General features: G+C 52.5%; 1 protein-coding gene across 1 annotated transcript; it reads left to right on the top strand.

Annotated features, from left to right (window-relative positions):
* Positions 1-371: 371 nt before the first annotated feature.
* Positions 372-7,101, top strand: LAG3 (lymphocyte activating 3). Its single transcript, XM_061418082.1, has 8 exons — positions 372-954; positions 1,257-1,404; positions 1,756-2,015; positions 2,664-2,927; positions 3,338-3,613; positions 5,916-6,158; positions 6,455-6,582; positions 6,867-7,101. Exons 1-8 carry the CDS (start codon positions 894-896, stop codon positions 7,035-7,037), a joined length of 1,551 nt encoding a protein of 516 aa, XP_061274066.1. The 5' UTR covers positions 372-893; the 3' UTR covers positions 7,038-7,101.
* Positions 7,102-17,964: the final 10,863 nt, after the last annotated feature.

Genomic DNA, 17,964 nt, shown 5'->3' with positions numbered 1-17,964 from the left:
ATGATCCTGCCTCAGTTTACGCATCTGTACAATGGGGGATAAGATTAGATTTCATGAGTTAATGCCCTGCATTGCAGTGCCCAGCACATAATGAAAGCATAATACAGTATAGCTATTCTATCCCCTGTGCTTAGGGTGCCCTTCAGACCTAACATCTTTTAGAGTTCAATAAAGCTTCTAGGGGTCATTTGATGGGTAGGGAGGCAGGTGGACAGGGTAATGAAGTTCTGGGACATTAAGGGATGAGCACCAAGGGAAGGGCTTGCCAAGAGAGTATGAACCTGGGGCCTGGGGAGGCAATTCAGAAATGAGCAAGTGGGTACTTCGAGGCAGAAGTTCCCCCGGGAAAGAGAACAGTCAAGGGTGGGGGAGGGGGAGGGGGCGGTGGGGACACCCAGGACTGAGGAAATAAACAAGGGGAGCGCCACCACAAGGGTGGAGGGTAACGCTGCTGGGAATCAGCCCCCTCAGACTTTCCACTGCGAAGCGAAACCGTGAGCCCCGTGGTGTTGGGGGGGGGGGCAATGGGGAGGGGAAGTGGGGAAGGTGGAGGGAAGGCAGAAGGGACAGGGGCCAGGGCCCTGGAAGCAGTAGAACAGCCTCCAGCTCAAGACAGCCACCGTGCCTCCACTCTGCCTGCACCCTGCCCTTTCCTGGGGACCCCCACCCCTCCCCTGACCCCCACCTCAGGCTACCTGATCTGTCTGGCTTTCCTCTAGACTCCAGCTTCTGGTTACTGGTTCCTCCCTCTCTCTCCAAGCCTCCATCCCTCTTTTTTCTAGATTCTCTTCCTCTGACTCCCTCATTGCAGAACCTCTCTTTCAAACTTTAGTCCTTCCCCGCTTTCCGAACTCTTCCCTTTGGAGGGTTGTGTGGTCCAGGCCTCGAGGGAGATGCTGTGGGAGGCTTGGTTCCAGGTCTGGCTGTTTCTGCAACTCCTATGGGCGGCTGCAGGTAAGATGGGGACTACTCTCTGGGAGGGTTGACCTCCAGATCCATAGCAGAAGTTCAGCAGGGAGCTCTCGGTGACCACACAGATGCCAAGGTCCTTAGATTGGGTGGATACTCCTATGCCTTCCTCGGGGCCATTTCAGCCCCCCAAATCTCTCTTCGTCTCCCCCTTGGCAGGGAAGGGGCAGAAACCCAAGGTCTCCCTTCTGCCCAGTTTCTCCCTCGGAAAAACTCGGAGGCTCCTTCTCTGCTTTGAAGTCTCTCGGCTCATGGCCCCTCCCCTTGGCCTCTCTTTTCCTCCCCAGTGGAGGCTCCAGAGCCCGGGGCAGAGGTCCCAGTGGTGTGGGCCCAGGAGGGGGCTCCTGCCCAGCTCCCCTGCAGCCCCACAATCCCCCTCCAGGATCTCAGCCTTCCGCGGACAAGACAAGTCACTTGGCAGCATGTACCAGAGAGGTATGCACCCCAAACTGCGATGACAGGGATCCCCAGATTCAGCGGTAATGGCATCTAGATTTAGGCTCTAAAGCCCAACCCAGCCCTCTGTAAATACAGAGGCGCCCCCCTATTCCTGCCCCTCCCCCCATCCTCTGCAGACTGCTACCCTCACACCTGCATCCCCAGGCACGGCTGCCTCTCCGGTAGTGGATGGTGCTGGCCCAGTTGGAACGAGGGGACAGGACGGTTAGCAGTTCAGAAATCTTCCCTGTGGGTGGGCTCCCTCATCCTCAAGGTGTGGTTGGACTGCCTCTTCCCCGGGGCTTCTTCCCCTCGGATTTCTCAGTCCCATCTTTCTCTCCCGTCCAGTGGCTCCGCGGCGCCCACCCCCCGGGGTCCCGGGCCCCGCCGCTACACAGTGCTGAGGCTGGCCCCCGGAGGCCTGCGCATTGGCAAGCTGCCCCTGCAGCCCCGCGTGCAGCTGGAAGAAATGGGCCTCCAGCGTGGGGACTTCTCGCTGTGGCTGCGCCCGGCCCGACGCGCCGACGCCGGCGAGTACCACGCCGCCGTGCGCTTCGGGAACCGCGCCCTTGCCTGCCGCCTCCGTCTGCGCGTGGGCCAGGCGGCGGGTAGGTGGGGGCGGGACGCGGGGAGCGAGGCTGGGAGGAGGGCGCCCGGTATCCCGCGGCCCAGGAGGCAGGAAGGGCAGGGCATAGGCTGCTTGTGCTTCTAAGGATGCGCCCCTGGCCCTGCCGGAGAGCTTCCAGCCCAGGGGCGGAAGGGGGTGGTGAGCCTGTCTGCAGGATGGGAGGTGCCCCCAGAAAAGCACGTCGGGGTGGGGGGGGGAGGGCGGGCTCGGTGGAGAGATCGTATCACCCCTTGAGCTTTCCTTCCCCCACCCACAGCTGGAGTGCCAGGGTGGAGGAGGGGAGGCACCCCTTGGAGGGGAGACTGAGGGGCTGGAGTGACTCAATTTAGATACCTGTAACTCAGAGAGTGGGCTTAAGGAGATCCTCAAGGAAGATCTGGAGAAAGGGAGGGTAGGCCAAGCCAAGTGAACTGGAGGCAGGGGGCGGGGGAAGTAGGCACCGGACTCTTGGGCTTGTATTTGAAGCACCTCCAGGGGCCAGGCTCTGGGCTGGGTAGGTGGTCTGGAGGAGGGTTGGGAGGGAGAAGACAAGGAGGTCTACAACCAGGCGCCTGTTTCCAGGAGCTTCCAGCTTAGCTGACCTGATGTGTTGGGCAAGCAGGCTGATCAACCTTCTCTGTCTGTCCAGTGACCGCCAGCCCCCCAGGGCCTCTGTGGACCTCCAGTTGGGTGGTCTTGAACTGCTCCTTCAGCCGCCCTGACCTCCCAGCCTCCGTGCACTGGTTCCGAGGCCCAGGCAGAGTCCCTGTTCAGGAGTCCCCACATCATCACTTAGTTGGAAACTTCCTCTTCCTGCCCCAAGTCAGCTCCTTGGACTCTGGGACCTGGGGCTGCAGTCTCACCTACAGAGATGGCTTCAATGTCTCCATCACGTACAACCTAGCTGTTCTGGGTAACTCCTCCAGTCTGCCTTCACACTTGACCACAACCCCTTCCTGCCCCCCGACACCTTCTGCTGACTTCTGAGCCCCCAGATCAAGTCTCTGGCAGTGGATGAAACCTGTGATTACTCTGGGCCTCGCTCTCCCACCCCTTTCTTTTTCCCTTTATGGCCTTTCTTTAGCTTCTCCCCTTCGAGTTTTTCCCTGGGCCATCCAGCCTCCCGTGCCAGTCTTTGGTCTTCCGCTTGCCGGCCTGCCTTGGGCATTCTTGGCATCCTTTGTTCATCCACCTTGTTCTGCTCCTTAGCACCCTTTAAACAGGACCACTTCCTTCATGTTTCTGCCCGCCTCCCCCGTAGACCTAGTGCTCCAGCCCCTCTGTACTCCTCAGCTGTAACTCGGGGTTCCCTTTTCTCTGCAGGCCTGGAGCCCCGAGCCCCTCTGACAGTGTACGCTGGAGCCGGTTCCAAGGTGGAGCTGCCCTGCCGCCTGCCTCCCGGTGTGGGGATCCAGTCTTCTCTCACTGCCATGTGGACCCCGCCCGGGGGAGGCCCTGATCTCCTGGTGGCTGGAGACCGGAACAACTTTACCCTTCGACTGGAGGCTGTGGGTCAGGCTCAGGCTGGGACCTACACCTGCCGCGTCCACCTGCAAGGGCGGCAGCTCAGTGCCACTGTCACTTTGGCAGTCATCACAGGTTAGCAGGTGGGACAAGACAGGAAGAGCAGGTTGGTTGGGCAAAGACTGGGCAAGTCCACCTCATGATGCCAGCCCCCTGGGCACAATTGTGCGGGCTGCCCCCTTGGCCTCTTCTTTTCTCGCCCCCATATAATGAACAGAAACTGAAAATCTCCCCTGAGTCACTGGATGAATGTTCCACTCTTCTGTAAGGGACTCCCCAGCTCTGAATTGGGGGGAGGGTCAGAGAAGTTAGAAGGAGAGGTCACAGAAGTTTGAATGGTTCCAAAGAGGTGGAATATTTATTTTCAGAATCCTTGCCCACTTTGGAGCCAGGGATTGAGTTAAAGTTGCAGGAGGCAGTCTGGACTGGGGGGAGTTGATAAATCAGTCCTGTAGTCAGCAAATAGGGCTTCCCTGATAGCTCAGTTGGTAAAGAATCCACCTGCAATGCAGGAGACCCAGTTCGATTCCTGGGTCTGGAAGATCCGCTGGGGAAGGGATAGGCTACCAATTCCAGTATTCTTGGGCTTCCCTGTGGCTCAGCTGGTAAAGAATCTGCCTGTAAGGCAAGAAACGTGGGTTTGATCCCTGGGTTGGAAAGATCCCCTGGAGAAGGGAAAAGCTACCCACTTCAGTATTCTGGCCTGGAGAATTCCATGGACTGTATGGTCCATGGGGTTGCAAAGAGTCAGACACGGCTAAACGACTTTCACAGTCAGCAAATATTTACTGAACAAGGGCTTTTCAAGACAGTGTAAAAGAAACATAGGAGAAAACACCAGACTCAGAAAGTATGTGTTGATTGACTGGTAACTATCACAGCTTGTCCGTGTCTGCAGTGCTCATCTGTGGCCACTAAATGGTAGTGCCACATAGGTGGTGCTAGTAGTAAAGAAGCCACCTGCCACCACAGGAGACATAAGAGACGCTGGTTCGATCCCAGGGTCGGGAAGATCCCTTGGAGGAGGACATAGAAACCCAGTATTCTTGCCTGGAGAATCCCATGGACAAAGGAGCTTGGCAGACTATCGTCCATAGGGTTGCAAAGAGTCAGACATGACTGAAGCAACTTAGCATGTATGTGTGCACATAGTAGGTGCTTAATAATGTATATTGGTTGAATGAATAAATGAATCTACTAATAAATAACCCATATCTCAAAGACTAGGGCTGAATTTCCACTTGTTTCCCACATATCTCTACCTAGATATGGTACCACACTCAGCCTCACTCTGATCCCCATCTTTTCCTCATACCCAGTCCTCTTGCTAAGTCACTTCTGCATCAGTAACTCCAATCATGTTCTACTCATCCTGAAACCTGGCCTCCTTCCTCCTAATCAGTTGCCACAGTCTACCAGTTCTTTCTGTCCAAAGTCATCTTCTTTTTTATTATCATGAATTTTAAAAATATCTACTCACGTCATTGTGGGGTGTGGGGTCTTGTTGTGGCATACCAGCTTCTCTCTAGTTGTAGCATCAGAGCTCAGTAGTTGTGGTGCAAAGGCTTAGTTGCCATGTGGGATCTTAGTTCCCTGACCAGGGATCGAAACTGTGTCCCCTGCATTAGAAGGACGATTCTTAACCACCGGACCACCAGGGAGAAATACTGTTGTCTGTGTTTTACAGAGAAGGAACTTTCTCAAAGTCACATAGCTGGGAAGAGCCAGGTTGGGGCTAAACTCGGGTATCTATGCCATCAAGTCTTCAGGGGCCTGTACACCACAGTCAGCTCAAGGTCCTTCATCGGTTGTCTCCTCCTACCCCCATCCCTCACCACATGGCTTCCAGTGCTCTGTCTCTAGACCCAGGGATCGAACCCAGGTCTCCTGCATTGCAGGTGGATTCTTTCCCATTTGAGCCACCAGGGAAGTCCCATCTCTAGATCAGTTGGTCTGCTTTCTAGACATTCAGAAATGGGAACAGGGTTCATTTAGGGGACACAGATGTAAGCCATAGCATGGAGGCAGAAAAAGTGCAAAGTCTTCTGGGGACCAACTCACGTGACTGATATTGGGGGTTCTGAGTCTTTGAATAAAAGTCACAAAAAAGAATCTGAAAAGATACCTGTTTATGTGATCCCTCCGGGCCAGTTTGAGTTTGAACATTCCCCCCAAGGCTGTAGGGAGCCTGGAAAGTTTGGGGGTAGCAGAGTGACCTGATCAGAGCTTTGTCTTGAGATTAATTTGGCCTTGACCCTGATCTCCTCTCCTCAAGTTCACCCAGTCAGAGCCCAGGTGAATAAAGACTTGGGCAGAACCTATGCTTTCAAGGAAGGGGATCAGGTCCCCCAAAGATCTCTTCCCTCTATTTTTTCAGTCACTCCCAAGCCCTATGGATCATCTGGCAGCCTGAGAAAACCCTTCTGTGAGGTGACTCCGGCATCTGGACAAGAGCGCTTTGTGTGGAGCCCCCTGGACAAGCGGTCTCAGAGGAGTTCCCCAGGCCCCTGGCTGCTGACACCGGACGCCAGACCCCTCTCTCAGCCCTGGCAGTGCCGTCTGTACCAGGGGGAGAGGCTTCTCGGGACCGCGGTGTACCTCACCGAGCTGTCTCATCCAGGTCCGAGACCCACAGCGCCACAACCCCAGCTCCAGACCAGCCCCCTCCATCCCACTTCCAGACCGAATCCCACCCCCACTCTTCCCTTTCCAACCAGGGAGCTGACTACGAGCTCTTGTCAAGGCCCAACCCACTTCCCCCACGAATTAGCTGAGTGACCCTGGACAAGTCCCTTAAACTCTCCGGGTTTCATTGTCTGTAAAATATGGCAGTGTAGCTAGATGTCCTTCCAGCTGAGACCCTGTGTGTGGTGTGTGTGTGTGTGTCTCTGTTCCAATCCTGTCCTCTCTCCATAGGTGCCCAGCGCTCTGGGAGAGCCCTGGGGGCGGGGAGAACAGCTCACCTCCCTCTCCTCATCCTTGGTCTCCTGTTCCTGCTTCTGTTGGTGACTGGAGCCTCTAGCTTTCACCTTTGGAGAAGACAGGTGAGCCGGGAACCTCCCTCCCCAGTCCTCAGCATGCTGTCTGGCACCCCTTTCTGAGGAAGATGAGCAAAGTGGACCCTGAACTTGCTTCAGAGTCCCTCTTCATGAGCCTCTGCACACCAGGGATGCCTTGTGCCCAAAGGACCCAAGGAAGGTTCACGGGGCGGGGTGGGGTAGGGGGTGCTGAATGGCCTGGGACCAGATGGGCAGGGAGGGAGCTGGGAAGAATAGCTTCTTCCCTTTCCCCTCTTCCTCCTCCTACCCTCCATGTCTTCTTTCTGCAGTGGCGACCCAGAAGATTCTCTGCCTTAGAGCATGGGACTCACCCCTCTCAGGCTTCGAGCAAGACAGGGGAGCTGGAGCCAGAGCTGGAGCCAGAACCAGATCCGGAGGTAGAACCGGAACCGGAACCTGAGCCGGAGTCTCAGCCACAGCTGCAGCCAGAGCAACCCTGACCTGCAGCAGGCAGCCATCCTCATCTCCTCAGCTCAATCCAAATAAACTCCCCGTCAGCAGCAAGCCTGATTCTGGTCCCTTCTTGCATAGGGGATGTTCTGTCTCTGCCCAACCTCTGGGGCTCCCTTCTCACACTGGCCTTCTGACCTACTTTCCCCAGCCAGGCTCACCTCTTCCCCTTTTCCGTTCCTGGTTTCTTGGAGAGTCTCTCATCCTGGTCTCTCTCTCTCTGTCTTGCTCTTTCTCTCTCCTGGGTAGTCCTTTTCCTGAACGTCTGAGAAGCCCTCACTCCTCTAGTCCGTTCCTCCATCCTTCAGCTCACATTGTGCTGGCTGCCCTGGTTTCCTTTATTTTTGCTGTTTTGGCCCCGCTATGCGCGCCTGACCCTCAGCACTGTCCTTGGCCCTTTGGCTGCAACACACACACACACACACACACACACACACACACACACACACTCTTGGAGCAGCCCTGCCAGTCGAGTCCTCTCCGAGACGGGTTGGGGGGGGGTCTCTCAACCTTTCTGAGTGGCAGCCTCCACCCCACCCCCACGTTCCACAGCCATGGGTGACCTGTCTATTCCCAGGCACGAGAACACACTGCCACCCAGCGGTCACTGTGTGTCACACACCACCGGAGGTCACAGAGCCGGGGCAGATTGGCAGTGCAGGGACCTGGGACCAGGGGGCTCAGCAGCTGGTGGGCTGGCTCTGTCTCTGTGGCTGCACTGTCCACGGTCTGCACATGAGCATGACCTGGCAGCGGTCTCCTGCCTTGTGCACCCTCAGGACACGTCACCGGGTCCCCAGGGGAGTCCTGGGAACAAGTCCCCAAGTAGGGAACAAAAGCAGACACTGGCTGCCACTAAAGCTTCAGAGGTCAGGAGACCCGGCTTCTGATCCTGGATGAGCTGATGTGACCAGAGCTAGTCTCTGAGTCTCAGTTTCTTCACCTGTTAAATGGGATGATGATGCACCCAAAGGGGTTGTTGCAAACATCAGATGATAAAAGGGCCAAGCATCCATTTGTGAAGGAGGAAAGCAGCAAGCCCGCCTGTCCCTCTCCCTCTGTCTGTGTTTGTCTGTCTAAGAGGGGAATGTTCCTCTGGGGCTTGAGAGACAGTGCTTTAGCAGAGCACACACATACACACACACACACACACAGCGGGACTCAGCCCAACCGCACCCAGAGAGAGACCCAACCCTCTGCCTACAGTGTGTGGGCACCCAGCCTGGACTCAGGCTGAAGGGTCTGTCACCCTGGTTGAAGGGGAAACACAGGGCAAGTGGGCAGGAGTGGTTGTGCACCAGTGCACAGATGTGGGTTGTTGCAAAGGGACAGCCTGCTGCTGTCCCCTGCCCCCACCCCCTGCCACTTCCCGACCTGGTGTGCCCTGCTCAGCAACACAGACACAAACCACGCAGCTGAAGACCTGCCCTGTGGAGGCACAATGGTCAGAGACTTGGGGACAGAACAGGGAGAGGGGCCTCTTCATGGCTGCAGAGCCCTGGTGGGGAGGGGCATCGGTTTGAGGGCACCTGAGGTCCCCAACCTTAGGATGGTGGTGACCCTTGTCTTGTCACAGGCAGAAGTGCACAAAAGAGGCTCTGGGCTAGCCAGGGATGGTGGCACTGTAAGGAGAGGCCCAAGGTCTCTTTGAGCATCCTGTTAAACACCATCCCCACCCCTTGCTGGGGGGCTGCCAGGAGACCCAAGACCCGCTCTTTGGGCAGGCTTTAAAGGGGCAGGGGTTTCCTGGAAAGTTCTGTGGGTGGTATTTTCCTCTCTATGGGGTGACACCCTCTTGCCCTTTGGGCTTCTGAGAGGAGTCACTGAGGATTCATGGGCTCTGTACAGGGACTTCCCCAAGTTCCTGCATAAAGGGGACAGGGAGGGGACAAGAAGCCACCTGCTCCTCCACCCACTGAGGAAGAGAAGAGCAGAGGGAGGAAGGAAGAGCAGGCAGGGGGTGGGGGCAGGGAACAGCAGCTCTCCTTTGATTAATTCTCCCCTCCCACTGTCTCTGTGGGGTCTCTCCTAGGGGGGTCTCACATTCCTCCTCCTGCCCCTCTGGCCTCCAGCCCCACTCCCCATCCAGCAAGATAAGCTTGGACCCTTTTTGTGTCCTCTTAGGGCCTTCCAGGGAGCCAGGCAAATCCACCCTGTATTAGCAAGTTTATCTCCAAACCGATGTTCCAGGCTGGAGGGAGGGGAAGGGGCGACCAGGAGGCAGGGAGCCCATGGGGGCTGTGAGAGGAATCAGCTTCAGTTCAGTTCAGTTCAGTCGCTCAGTCATGTCCGACTCTTTGCAACCCCATGAATCGCAGCACGCCAGTCCTCCCTGTCCATTACCAACTCCCGGAGTTCACTCAGACTCATGTCCATCAAGTCAGTGATGCCATCCAGCCATCTCATCCTCTGTCATCCCCTTCTCCTCCTGCCCCCAATCCCTCCCAGCATCAGAGTCTTTTCCGTTGAGTCAACTCTTTTTGTGAGGTGGCCAAAGTACTGGAGTTTCAGCTTTAGAATCATTCCCTCCAAAGAAATCCCAGGGCTGATCTCCTTTAGAATGGACTGTTTGGATCTCCTTGCAGTCCAAGGGACTCTCAGCTTAGGTCCTTGTTAAAAAGGAAGGGAGAGGAATTCCCTGGTGATCTAGTGGTTAGGATTCCAGGGTTTCACTGCTGGGGCCGGGGTTCAAGCCCTGGTCTGGGAACTGAGATCCCACAAGCTGCGTGACACAGCCAAAAAAAAAAGAAGGAAGGGAGTGTATTAGTTGTCTACTGCCGTGTCACAGGGGTTTCAGAGGTAAAGAATCCACCTGCAATGCAGGAGTCACAGGAGATGCAGTTTCCATTCCTCCGTCGGGAAGATTCCCTGGAGGAGGACATGGCAACCCATTCCAGTATTCTTGCCTGGAGACTCCCATGGACAGAGGAGCCTGGCAGGATACAGTCCATAGCATTGCAACAAAGAGTCAGACACAACTGAAGCAACTTAGCACGTATACCCTAGAGTCCATGCTCTGCAATAAGAGAAGCTATCACCGTGAGAAGCCTGTGCTCTGTGACTAGAGAGTAGCCCTGGCTCTCTGAAACTAGAGAAAAGCCACGCAGCAATGAAGACCCAGCACAGCCATAAATAAATGAAAAAAAAAAATGTTTTTTTAATGGTCCACATAAAAAAAAAATCTTAAAAACAAAAAGGAGGCAGGAATTGTAGGGGCTTTCTTGCACCCTGCCATCCTGGTGGGGAACAGTGCCTGAAGGAGAAATAGGCCAAGACGGGGAAGAGGCCTCTCTGAGTTCCCCATCCCCAGTGCTGCAGGGACCTGCCGGCCCCCTCCAGGTTTGCCAACCAGAGTTCTGCCAAACAAGGTCCAGGGCTTGGCTGAGTGAAGTGTGTCAGCGGAGAGGCCACCCGGTGCTCCTTCGGGTCTGCCAGAGTGTCCCCCACCCTGACCCGGTCTGCTCATCTCCTCCGGACAGGACAGTTCCAAAAAGTTCTCTGCCCCATCTATCTCACCGGCCAGAGGTATTGGGGTTCAGGCGCACACAAAGGAGGTGACTTAGGTTTCCCTGGGAGGCCCCACCCCATGACAGGGCTCAGCCTTTGAAGGGAGGGAGGTAGGGGTGGGGGCTGGGCTCTGCCTGCTCCACTCTGTGACTGACAGTTTCTTCAGGGCCTGCAGCTGCCAGCTGGCTGGGCCCAGGCTGGGCTCAGAAATGTGCCTGTTCACACTGCCTGTGGGGCGGGAGGCCTGGGAGCCACCCTCCCAGAGTTGCATAAAGTCGGGAGGAATGTGGCCAGGGCGGAGGAGGCTCAGCCTTGCCAGACTCTGCCTCCCTAGGAACAGCTTCGGTGGTGACCCCTCCCCATCTCCCCCCAGCCCCCAGCCCCCAGCCCTGCCCCACCGCTTTGCAGACGTTGTGAGTGCAGCTGCAGAGTAACTGGTGAGGAGGTCACCGCAGGGCCCCACCTGGGACTTCCAACCTCCGGGCTCTGAGAGCAGCCCAGCACTCTGTCAGCAGCTTGGCCTCCATGTCTTGTTCCCCCACCCCGACTTGGCCTTCCCTACCACCTGAAGGGAGGCAAAACACACACAGTAAAAATAGCTTCGTATCAAGAACTGTATCAGGAGATTTCTGGAAATCCCCATGCTCCATTCCTACAGTCATGTGAGGGGGCAGAGAGCTTAACTGTGGCTTCGTTTTCTGTAGAGTGAGGATAGTCGCATTTGCTAACAAATGTGAAAGAGCTGTGAAAACGGAAAATCTCTCTCTAGGTGTGAGGGATCCTGGTGAGGCTGCCTCAGAAGCCCCACATGACCTGATGGCCTCACACCCCCTCCACTCCCTTGGCCTCGTCCTGGCCTTTTTTCTTTCTCTCTCTCTCTCTTTTTTTTTTTTTATATACTTTCTTTCTTTTTTAATATTTATTTGTTTATTTATTTGGCTGCACTAGGTCTTTAGTTGTGCACTTGGGATCTTCAATCATCATTGTGGCAACCAGAATCTTTAGTTTAGCATAGGGGGTCTAGTTCCCTGACCAGGGATCGAACCTGGGTGCCCTGCACTGGGAGCAAGGAGTCTTAACCACTGGACCACCTTTCTTTTTTCATTTGAAGTACTGTTGATTTACAATATTATATTCATCTCAACAACATTGTGATGCAATATTTTTATAGGTTATGCTTCATTTAAAGTTATTACAACCTACTGTATAGCTCAGGGGAGAAGGCACTGGCACCCCACTCCAGTACTGTTGCCTGGAAAATCCCATGGATGGAGGAGCCTGGTAGGCTGCAGTCCATGGGGTTCCTAAGAGCTGGACACAACTGAGCGACTTCACTTTCACTTTCCACTTTCATGCATTGGAGAAGGAAATGGCAACCCACTCCAGTGTTCTTGCCTGGAGAATCCCTTGGACGGAGAAGCCTGGTAGGCTGCAGTCCACTGAAGCGACTTAGCAGTATAGCTCAAGGCACCCCACTCAGTACCCTGTGATGACCTAAATAGGAAGGAAATTCAAAAAAGAGGAAATATATGTATATGTATGGGTTCGATCCCTAATCAGGAAGATCCTCTGGAGGAGAGCATGGCAATCCACTCCAGCATTCTTTCCTGGAGAATCCCATGGCCAGAGGTGCCTGGTGGGCTATAATCCATGGGGTCGCATAGAGTCACACGGAGTCGGACACAACTAAAGTGAGTTAGCATGCGTGCATGTGTGTATAGGTATAGCTGATTCACTTTGCTGTGCAGTAGAAACTAACAACATTGTAAAGCAACTATATTCCAATAAAAAATAATTTAAAAAATAGTTATTACAAAATGTTGGCTATATTCCCTGTGCTGTGTGATATGTTCTTGCTCCTTATTTATTTTATACATAGTAGTTTGTGTCTTTTAACCCCACATCTGTATCTTGGAGGCCTCTCCCACTCTGCACTTTCTTACTGCAGAGGAGAGCCAGTAGGGTGAGGGGGGACCATCCACGGAGGTAAGTTCAAATCCATCATCTGTGATTACTAGCTTTGTGACTGCTAGTTCCCTGGTGGCTCAGCAGTAAAGAATCTACCCGCAATGCAGGAGACACTGGAGACCTGGGTTTGATACTTGAGTCAGGAAGATCCCTTGGAGGAGGAAGTGGCAACCCATTCCAGTATTCTTGCCAGGAAAATCCCAAGGACAGAGGAGCCTGGCAGGCTACAGTCCATGGGGTCGCAAAGAGTCAGACATGACTGAGCGACTGGGTATGAACAAGTCTCTTAAAATTTTCAAGCCTCAGTTTCCTTATCTGTATGGTCTGGAAAATAATACTCATGCCCGACCACTGATATAACAGTTAAATAAAATACACAGCTATGGAAATGTTCTAAATGTTCAATACATTTAGAAAAAACTTGCTGTCTCTTCCCCTTTGCTTTTCCCATTTGAAAACCCCAAGGACCAATGCCTCAAGAGCCAGGTCCTTTGGGCATCGCTTCCTGGGAATGCTTCTTCACAGGCAGTCACAGGCCACAGACCAAGAGCTGGGTGGCATCACACAATCTGTCTGGTCCATCGGTTGCAAACTGGTGGGCCTTGAGCTCCATCCAGCCCTTAGAAGGCTTTGGGTGATTTATTCAGTGTTAGAACAAAACATAAAATTAGTTGCCAACACCAAAATGAGGAGATATTACATAAATGTCTGGTTTTCCACCTTCTCTTGAAATTTTGGCAGAGGCTGGAGACTCTGGGATCACATTCCAGCACAACCTCCACTGTCAGCTCAGCTGGAGCTGTGCGGTTGGTGGCTGCCCTCCTTAGCTGAGGCAGGGCCTCTGTTTACCTCGGTCCTCACCCCTCTCTGCTGTTACTACCAGCCTGTTTTTCTCAGCTATAATACCAGTAGGCTCCTACAGACCTTTAAGTCTGTGACCCTTATTTCAGCCCCTCCGCATTCATTCAGAAAGTATTTAACAGCCCAGGGCTGGGGGAGGGGGAAGCAGAGAGTTAGGTTTAAGGGGGACAGAGTTTCAGTAGGGGGAGATAAAAAAGTTTTGGAGATGGATGCCAGTGATGGTTGTATAACAGCATGAAGGTACTTAATGTCCACAGAAGTGAACATGTAAAAATGGTAAATTTAATGGGATGTGTATTTACCCTCATAAATTTAATATTGATCAATATCAATAAAATTTAATATCTAAGAAAGTATTCAAAGGGTGGTCCAGTGGTTAGGACTCCATGCAGGGGATATGGGTTTGATTCCTGGTCGGGGAACTAAGACTCTACGTGATGTGTGGAGTGGCAAATATATATATATATATATATATATATATATATGTTCGACAAGAATTAACAGTCTACCAGGCCCAAGACACTCTACTGGGTGCTAAGACTGACAAGGTCCTCCTGCAGCCCCTGAAGTGAACTGAAATGAAGTGAAAGTCGCTCAGTCGTGTGTCTGACTCTTTGCAACCCAATGGGCTGTAGCCCTCCAGGCTCCTCTGTCCATGGAATTCTACAGGCAAGAATACTGGAGTGGGTCGCCATGTCCTTCTCCAGGGGATCTTGCCCACCCAGGGATCGAACCTGGGTCTCCTGCATTGCAGGCGTCTTTACCATCTGAGCCACCAGGGAGGAAGCCGGTGCAACAGATACTAAACAAGAATTTCATAATTATTTCACTTGGACAATTGCTTTCATGGGAGAAGCTACACAGTGTTCTGGGAGATCTTACCATAAAGGGACCTTCATTTATCTGGGGCGCCTTGGCATCCTTCTCAGACTATGAGGAGGGGTCATGTGGAGGATGAGGGTGTGGAGCAAGATACAAACAGCTGATCCTGCTGCTGGGGTCGGTTTGCTGCTCCCCACCCTTACCCTTCACCTCTGGATCACCCACCTCCAGGCTTCTTTCAGAGGAGAAATTAATTTCAGTCTCATTTCGGCCTCTGTTGTATTGAATTTTCTTTCACTTTTCAGTTCAGTTCAGTTCAGTTCAGTTCAGTCACTCAGTCGTGTCCGACTCTTTGCAACCCCATGAATCGCAGCACACCAGGCCTCCCTGTCCATCACCAACTCCCAGAGTTCACTCAAACTCATGTCCATCGAGTTGGTGATGCCATCCAGCCATCTCATCCTCTGTCGTCCCCTTCTCCTCCTGCCCCCAATCCCTCTCAGTATCAGAGTCTTTTCCAATGAGTCAACTGTTCGCATGAGGTGGCCAAAGTATTGGAGTTTCAGCTTTAGCATCAGTCTTTCCAAAGTATACCCAGTACTGATCTCCTTTAGAATGGTTACTAGGACATGCTTTCTGTAAGCTTTTCTCAACACCCCGGTTGAAATAAAGCTCCCCGGGACTTCTCTGGTGGTCCAGTGGTTAAGAATCTGCCTTCCAATGCAGGAGTTCTGGGGAACTAGGACCCCACATATGTACGACAACTTCTGAGCCTGCAGGCTCTGGAGCCCTGGTGCCGAAAGAGCCCACACACTGCATCTAAGACCCAACACAGTTGAATAAATATTTTTTTAAAAAAGAAGGAAAGGTTCCCTATGATAAGCTGCCCTAGCACCCTGTGGGTCTCCCTTTGTAGCCCTTCTCCAGTTGTGATGGAATTATTAAATACGTAGGGTCCATGCCACAGGCTTGAGAGTAATCATGTTTGGTTTATTTAGCATAACATCCCGGGGTTCCTTGGACTTCCCCTGTGCCTCAGTGGTAAAGAATCTGCCTGCAATGCGGGAGAGGGAGGAGACGTAGAAGACGCGAGTTTGATCCCTGGGTGGAGAAGATCCCCTGGAGGAGGGCATGGCAACCCACTCCAGTATTCTTGCCTGGAGAATTCCATGGACAGAGGACCTGGTGAGCTGCAGTCCAAGGGGTCACAAAGAGTCTGATAGGACTGAAGTGACTAAGCACAACAGCATACCCTGGGTTCCAGCAGATGCCTTGGACTGGTAAACATGGCATGCTTATTGAATACACAAATGAATGGAGAGAATTGGGCCGGGTCAGGGGTCACAATCTTGAATGCTTACTGGAGCCTGCGAGGCCACATAAATGAGAAAAACAAGCAGGTGGTGTGTAAGATGGGTGTTTACATTCTTGCCTGAAGGAGGACACCCACACTCCCTTGAGGGACATGCCCTAGAGCTCGCACCTAACACTTGCACTTACAAACTTATATCCATTAACCAAAACGGAGTCATCCAGGGACTTCCCTGGTGGTCCAGTGGCTAAGACTCCTCACTCTCAATGTAGGGGACCCAGATTCCACCCCTGGTCAGGGAACTAGATCCCACATGAAGCAACTAAGAGTTTGCATGCCTCAACTGAAGACCCTGAGTGTTGCAACAAAGACCGGCCCAGGCAAATGAAAAAATATTAAAAAAAAAAAAAAGCCCTGAGTCATTTAGCCATACCCAGCTGAAAAGGAGGTTGGGAAATATAACTTAAATATTATGTAAATCTGGGCAACCATGAGCTCAGCTAAAAATTGAGGCTTCTATTATCAGGAAGAAAGATAAAATAGGTTTGGGGGACAACTAAAGGTCTGTGCAGAGAGATAACTAAGACTTCAAGAGTGGATACAAAATTTCCAGATTAGTGGGGTTCTCACTGTATGATCCATGGGGACCCTGAGACCCTTTCAGGGAGTCTGCCAGATCAAGCCATTTTCATAAAAATAATAGGACATTATTTGTCCTTGTCACTACCTTGACATTGCAGAGATGTTGCAAAAACAATCTAGGTTAGACTGCTGCCTTAGCACAAACCAAGGCGGTGGTGCCAAACCCTGCTAAGGTCATTGTACTTTCCACTGTCAGGCACTTGTAGCAAAAAAAAAAAGAAAAAGAAAAAGAAACTAATGCCAGTTTCGATTTAGAATGCTCTTGATGAAGCAGTATATATACTAATGTTATTAACTCTCAACCTTTGGGTATACTGTGTTATGAAAGAAGTAGCAGAAAGCGCTTCAGCTGCAACAAAGCACAATGGTTGTCTCAACAGAAACACTTGTATTAGTTGTTGGAGTTGAAAACTAAACTAGCAACTTTTGTTGTCAGTAGGGGAATGCCATGATGACAGGCGCGTACTGGAATGATCACTCAGGCTGTTGAGCAGATGATGGTCTGCAAGAAGGCAGGAGGGAGACACCAGGAGACCAGGGGGAGGCAGGAGCTGTTGACCAAGTGAAGGGTAAAGATAGCACCTTGGACTCGAACGGTGGCGGTGGGGCAGAGTGATTCCGACAGACTTCAGAGCTACTTAGAAGTGATGTCCCAGGGAATTGGGAAACAAATACTCGGGAGGTGCTGGCTGAGGAACAAGTCAGAGATTACACACAGGGACTTCCCTGGGGGTCCAGGGGTGAAGAATCTGCCTTGCAATGCAGGGGACGTGGGTTCAATCCCTAGCTGGGGAATTTAGATTCCACATGTTGCCTGGAGAAGACCCTTGAGAGTCCCTTGGACAGCAAGGAGATCAAACCAGTCAATCTAAAGGAAATCCACCCTGAACAGTCATTGGAAGGACTGAAGTTGAAGCTAAAGATCCAATCCTTTGGCCACCTGATGCAAAGAACTGACTCACTGAAAGAGACCCTGATGCTGGGAAAGATCGAACACAAAAGGAGAAGAGGGCAGCAGAGGATGAGATGGTTGGATGGATCACTAACTCAATGGACATGAGTCTGAGCAAACTCCGGAGATAGTTAAGGACCAGGGAGCCTAGCGTACTTAATCCATGAGGTCGCAGAGTTGGACATGACTTAGCGACTGAACACCAATGTCATGTGGTATGGTAAAAAAGTACAAGAACAACAACACAAAAACTCAACCAAACAAACAAACAAAAAATCAAATTAAAAAAAGAGAGAGGGGGCGGGGCTTTCCTGTGGTCCTGTGGTTAAGAATCTGCCTTGCCATGCAGGGGCAGCGGGTTTGATCCCTGGTTGGGGAACTAGGATACCACAGGCCATAAGGAAACTAGGCCCTCAGGCTACAACTACTGAGCCCGAGGACCATAATGAAAGATCCTGCATACCCCAACTAAGACCTGATGCAGCCAAATAAATAAATATTTAAAAAGAGATTCCACCCAATTCCTTGGGTTTGAGCAGCTGAGTGGATGGCGGGTCCCTCGCTGAGTGGGGAAGTTGAACAAGGAGTAGGTTTGGCGGGTAGTAGCGTGGAGGTGATGGGTTTGTTTTGGGAAGCTGTTTGTTGGGTTTGAGTTTGCTATGTCTGCTGAACATCCAAACGGAGAGACCCCCATCTGGTGCTCTTGAGAGATCTGAACCAGAGAGAAACATTTTCGGACTGGCCAGAAATGAAGGCTCACAGGAAAGAAGCCCAGTCCATGGTCACTCTGATTGTCTCAGGTGCCCCTTCTTAGCCCCGGCCCTTTCTGCCACGCAGGCCCAACTATGATGCC

Source organism: Bos javanicus, chromosome 5 (genome assembly GCF_032452875.1).
Source record: "Bos javanicus breed banteng chromosome 5, ARS-OSU_banteng_1.0, whole genome shotgun sequence".
Classification (NCBI taxonomy): domain Eukaryota; kingdom Metazoa; phylum Chordata; class Mammalia; order Artiodactyla; family Bovidae; genus Bos; species Bos javanicus.
The sequence above is the reverse complement of the archived record's forward strand: the minus strand, read 5'-3'. Positions and strand labels throughout refer to the sequence as shown.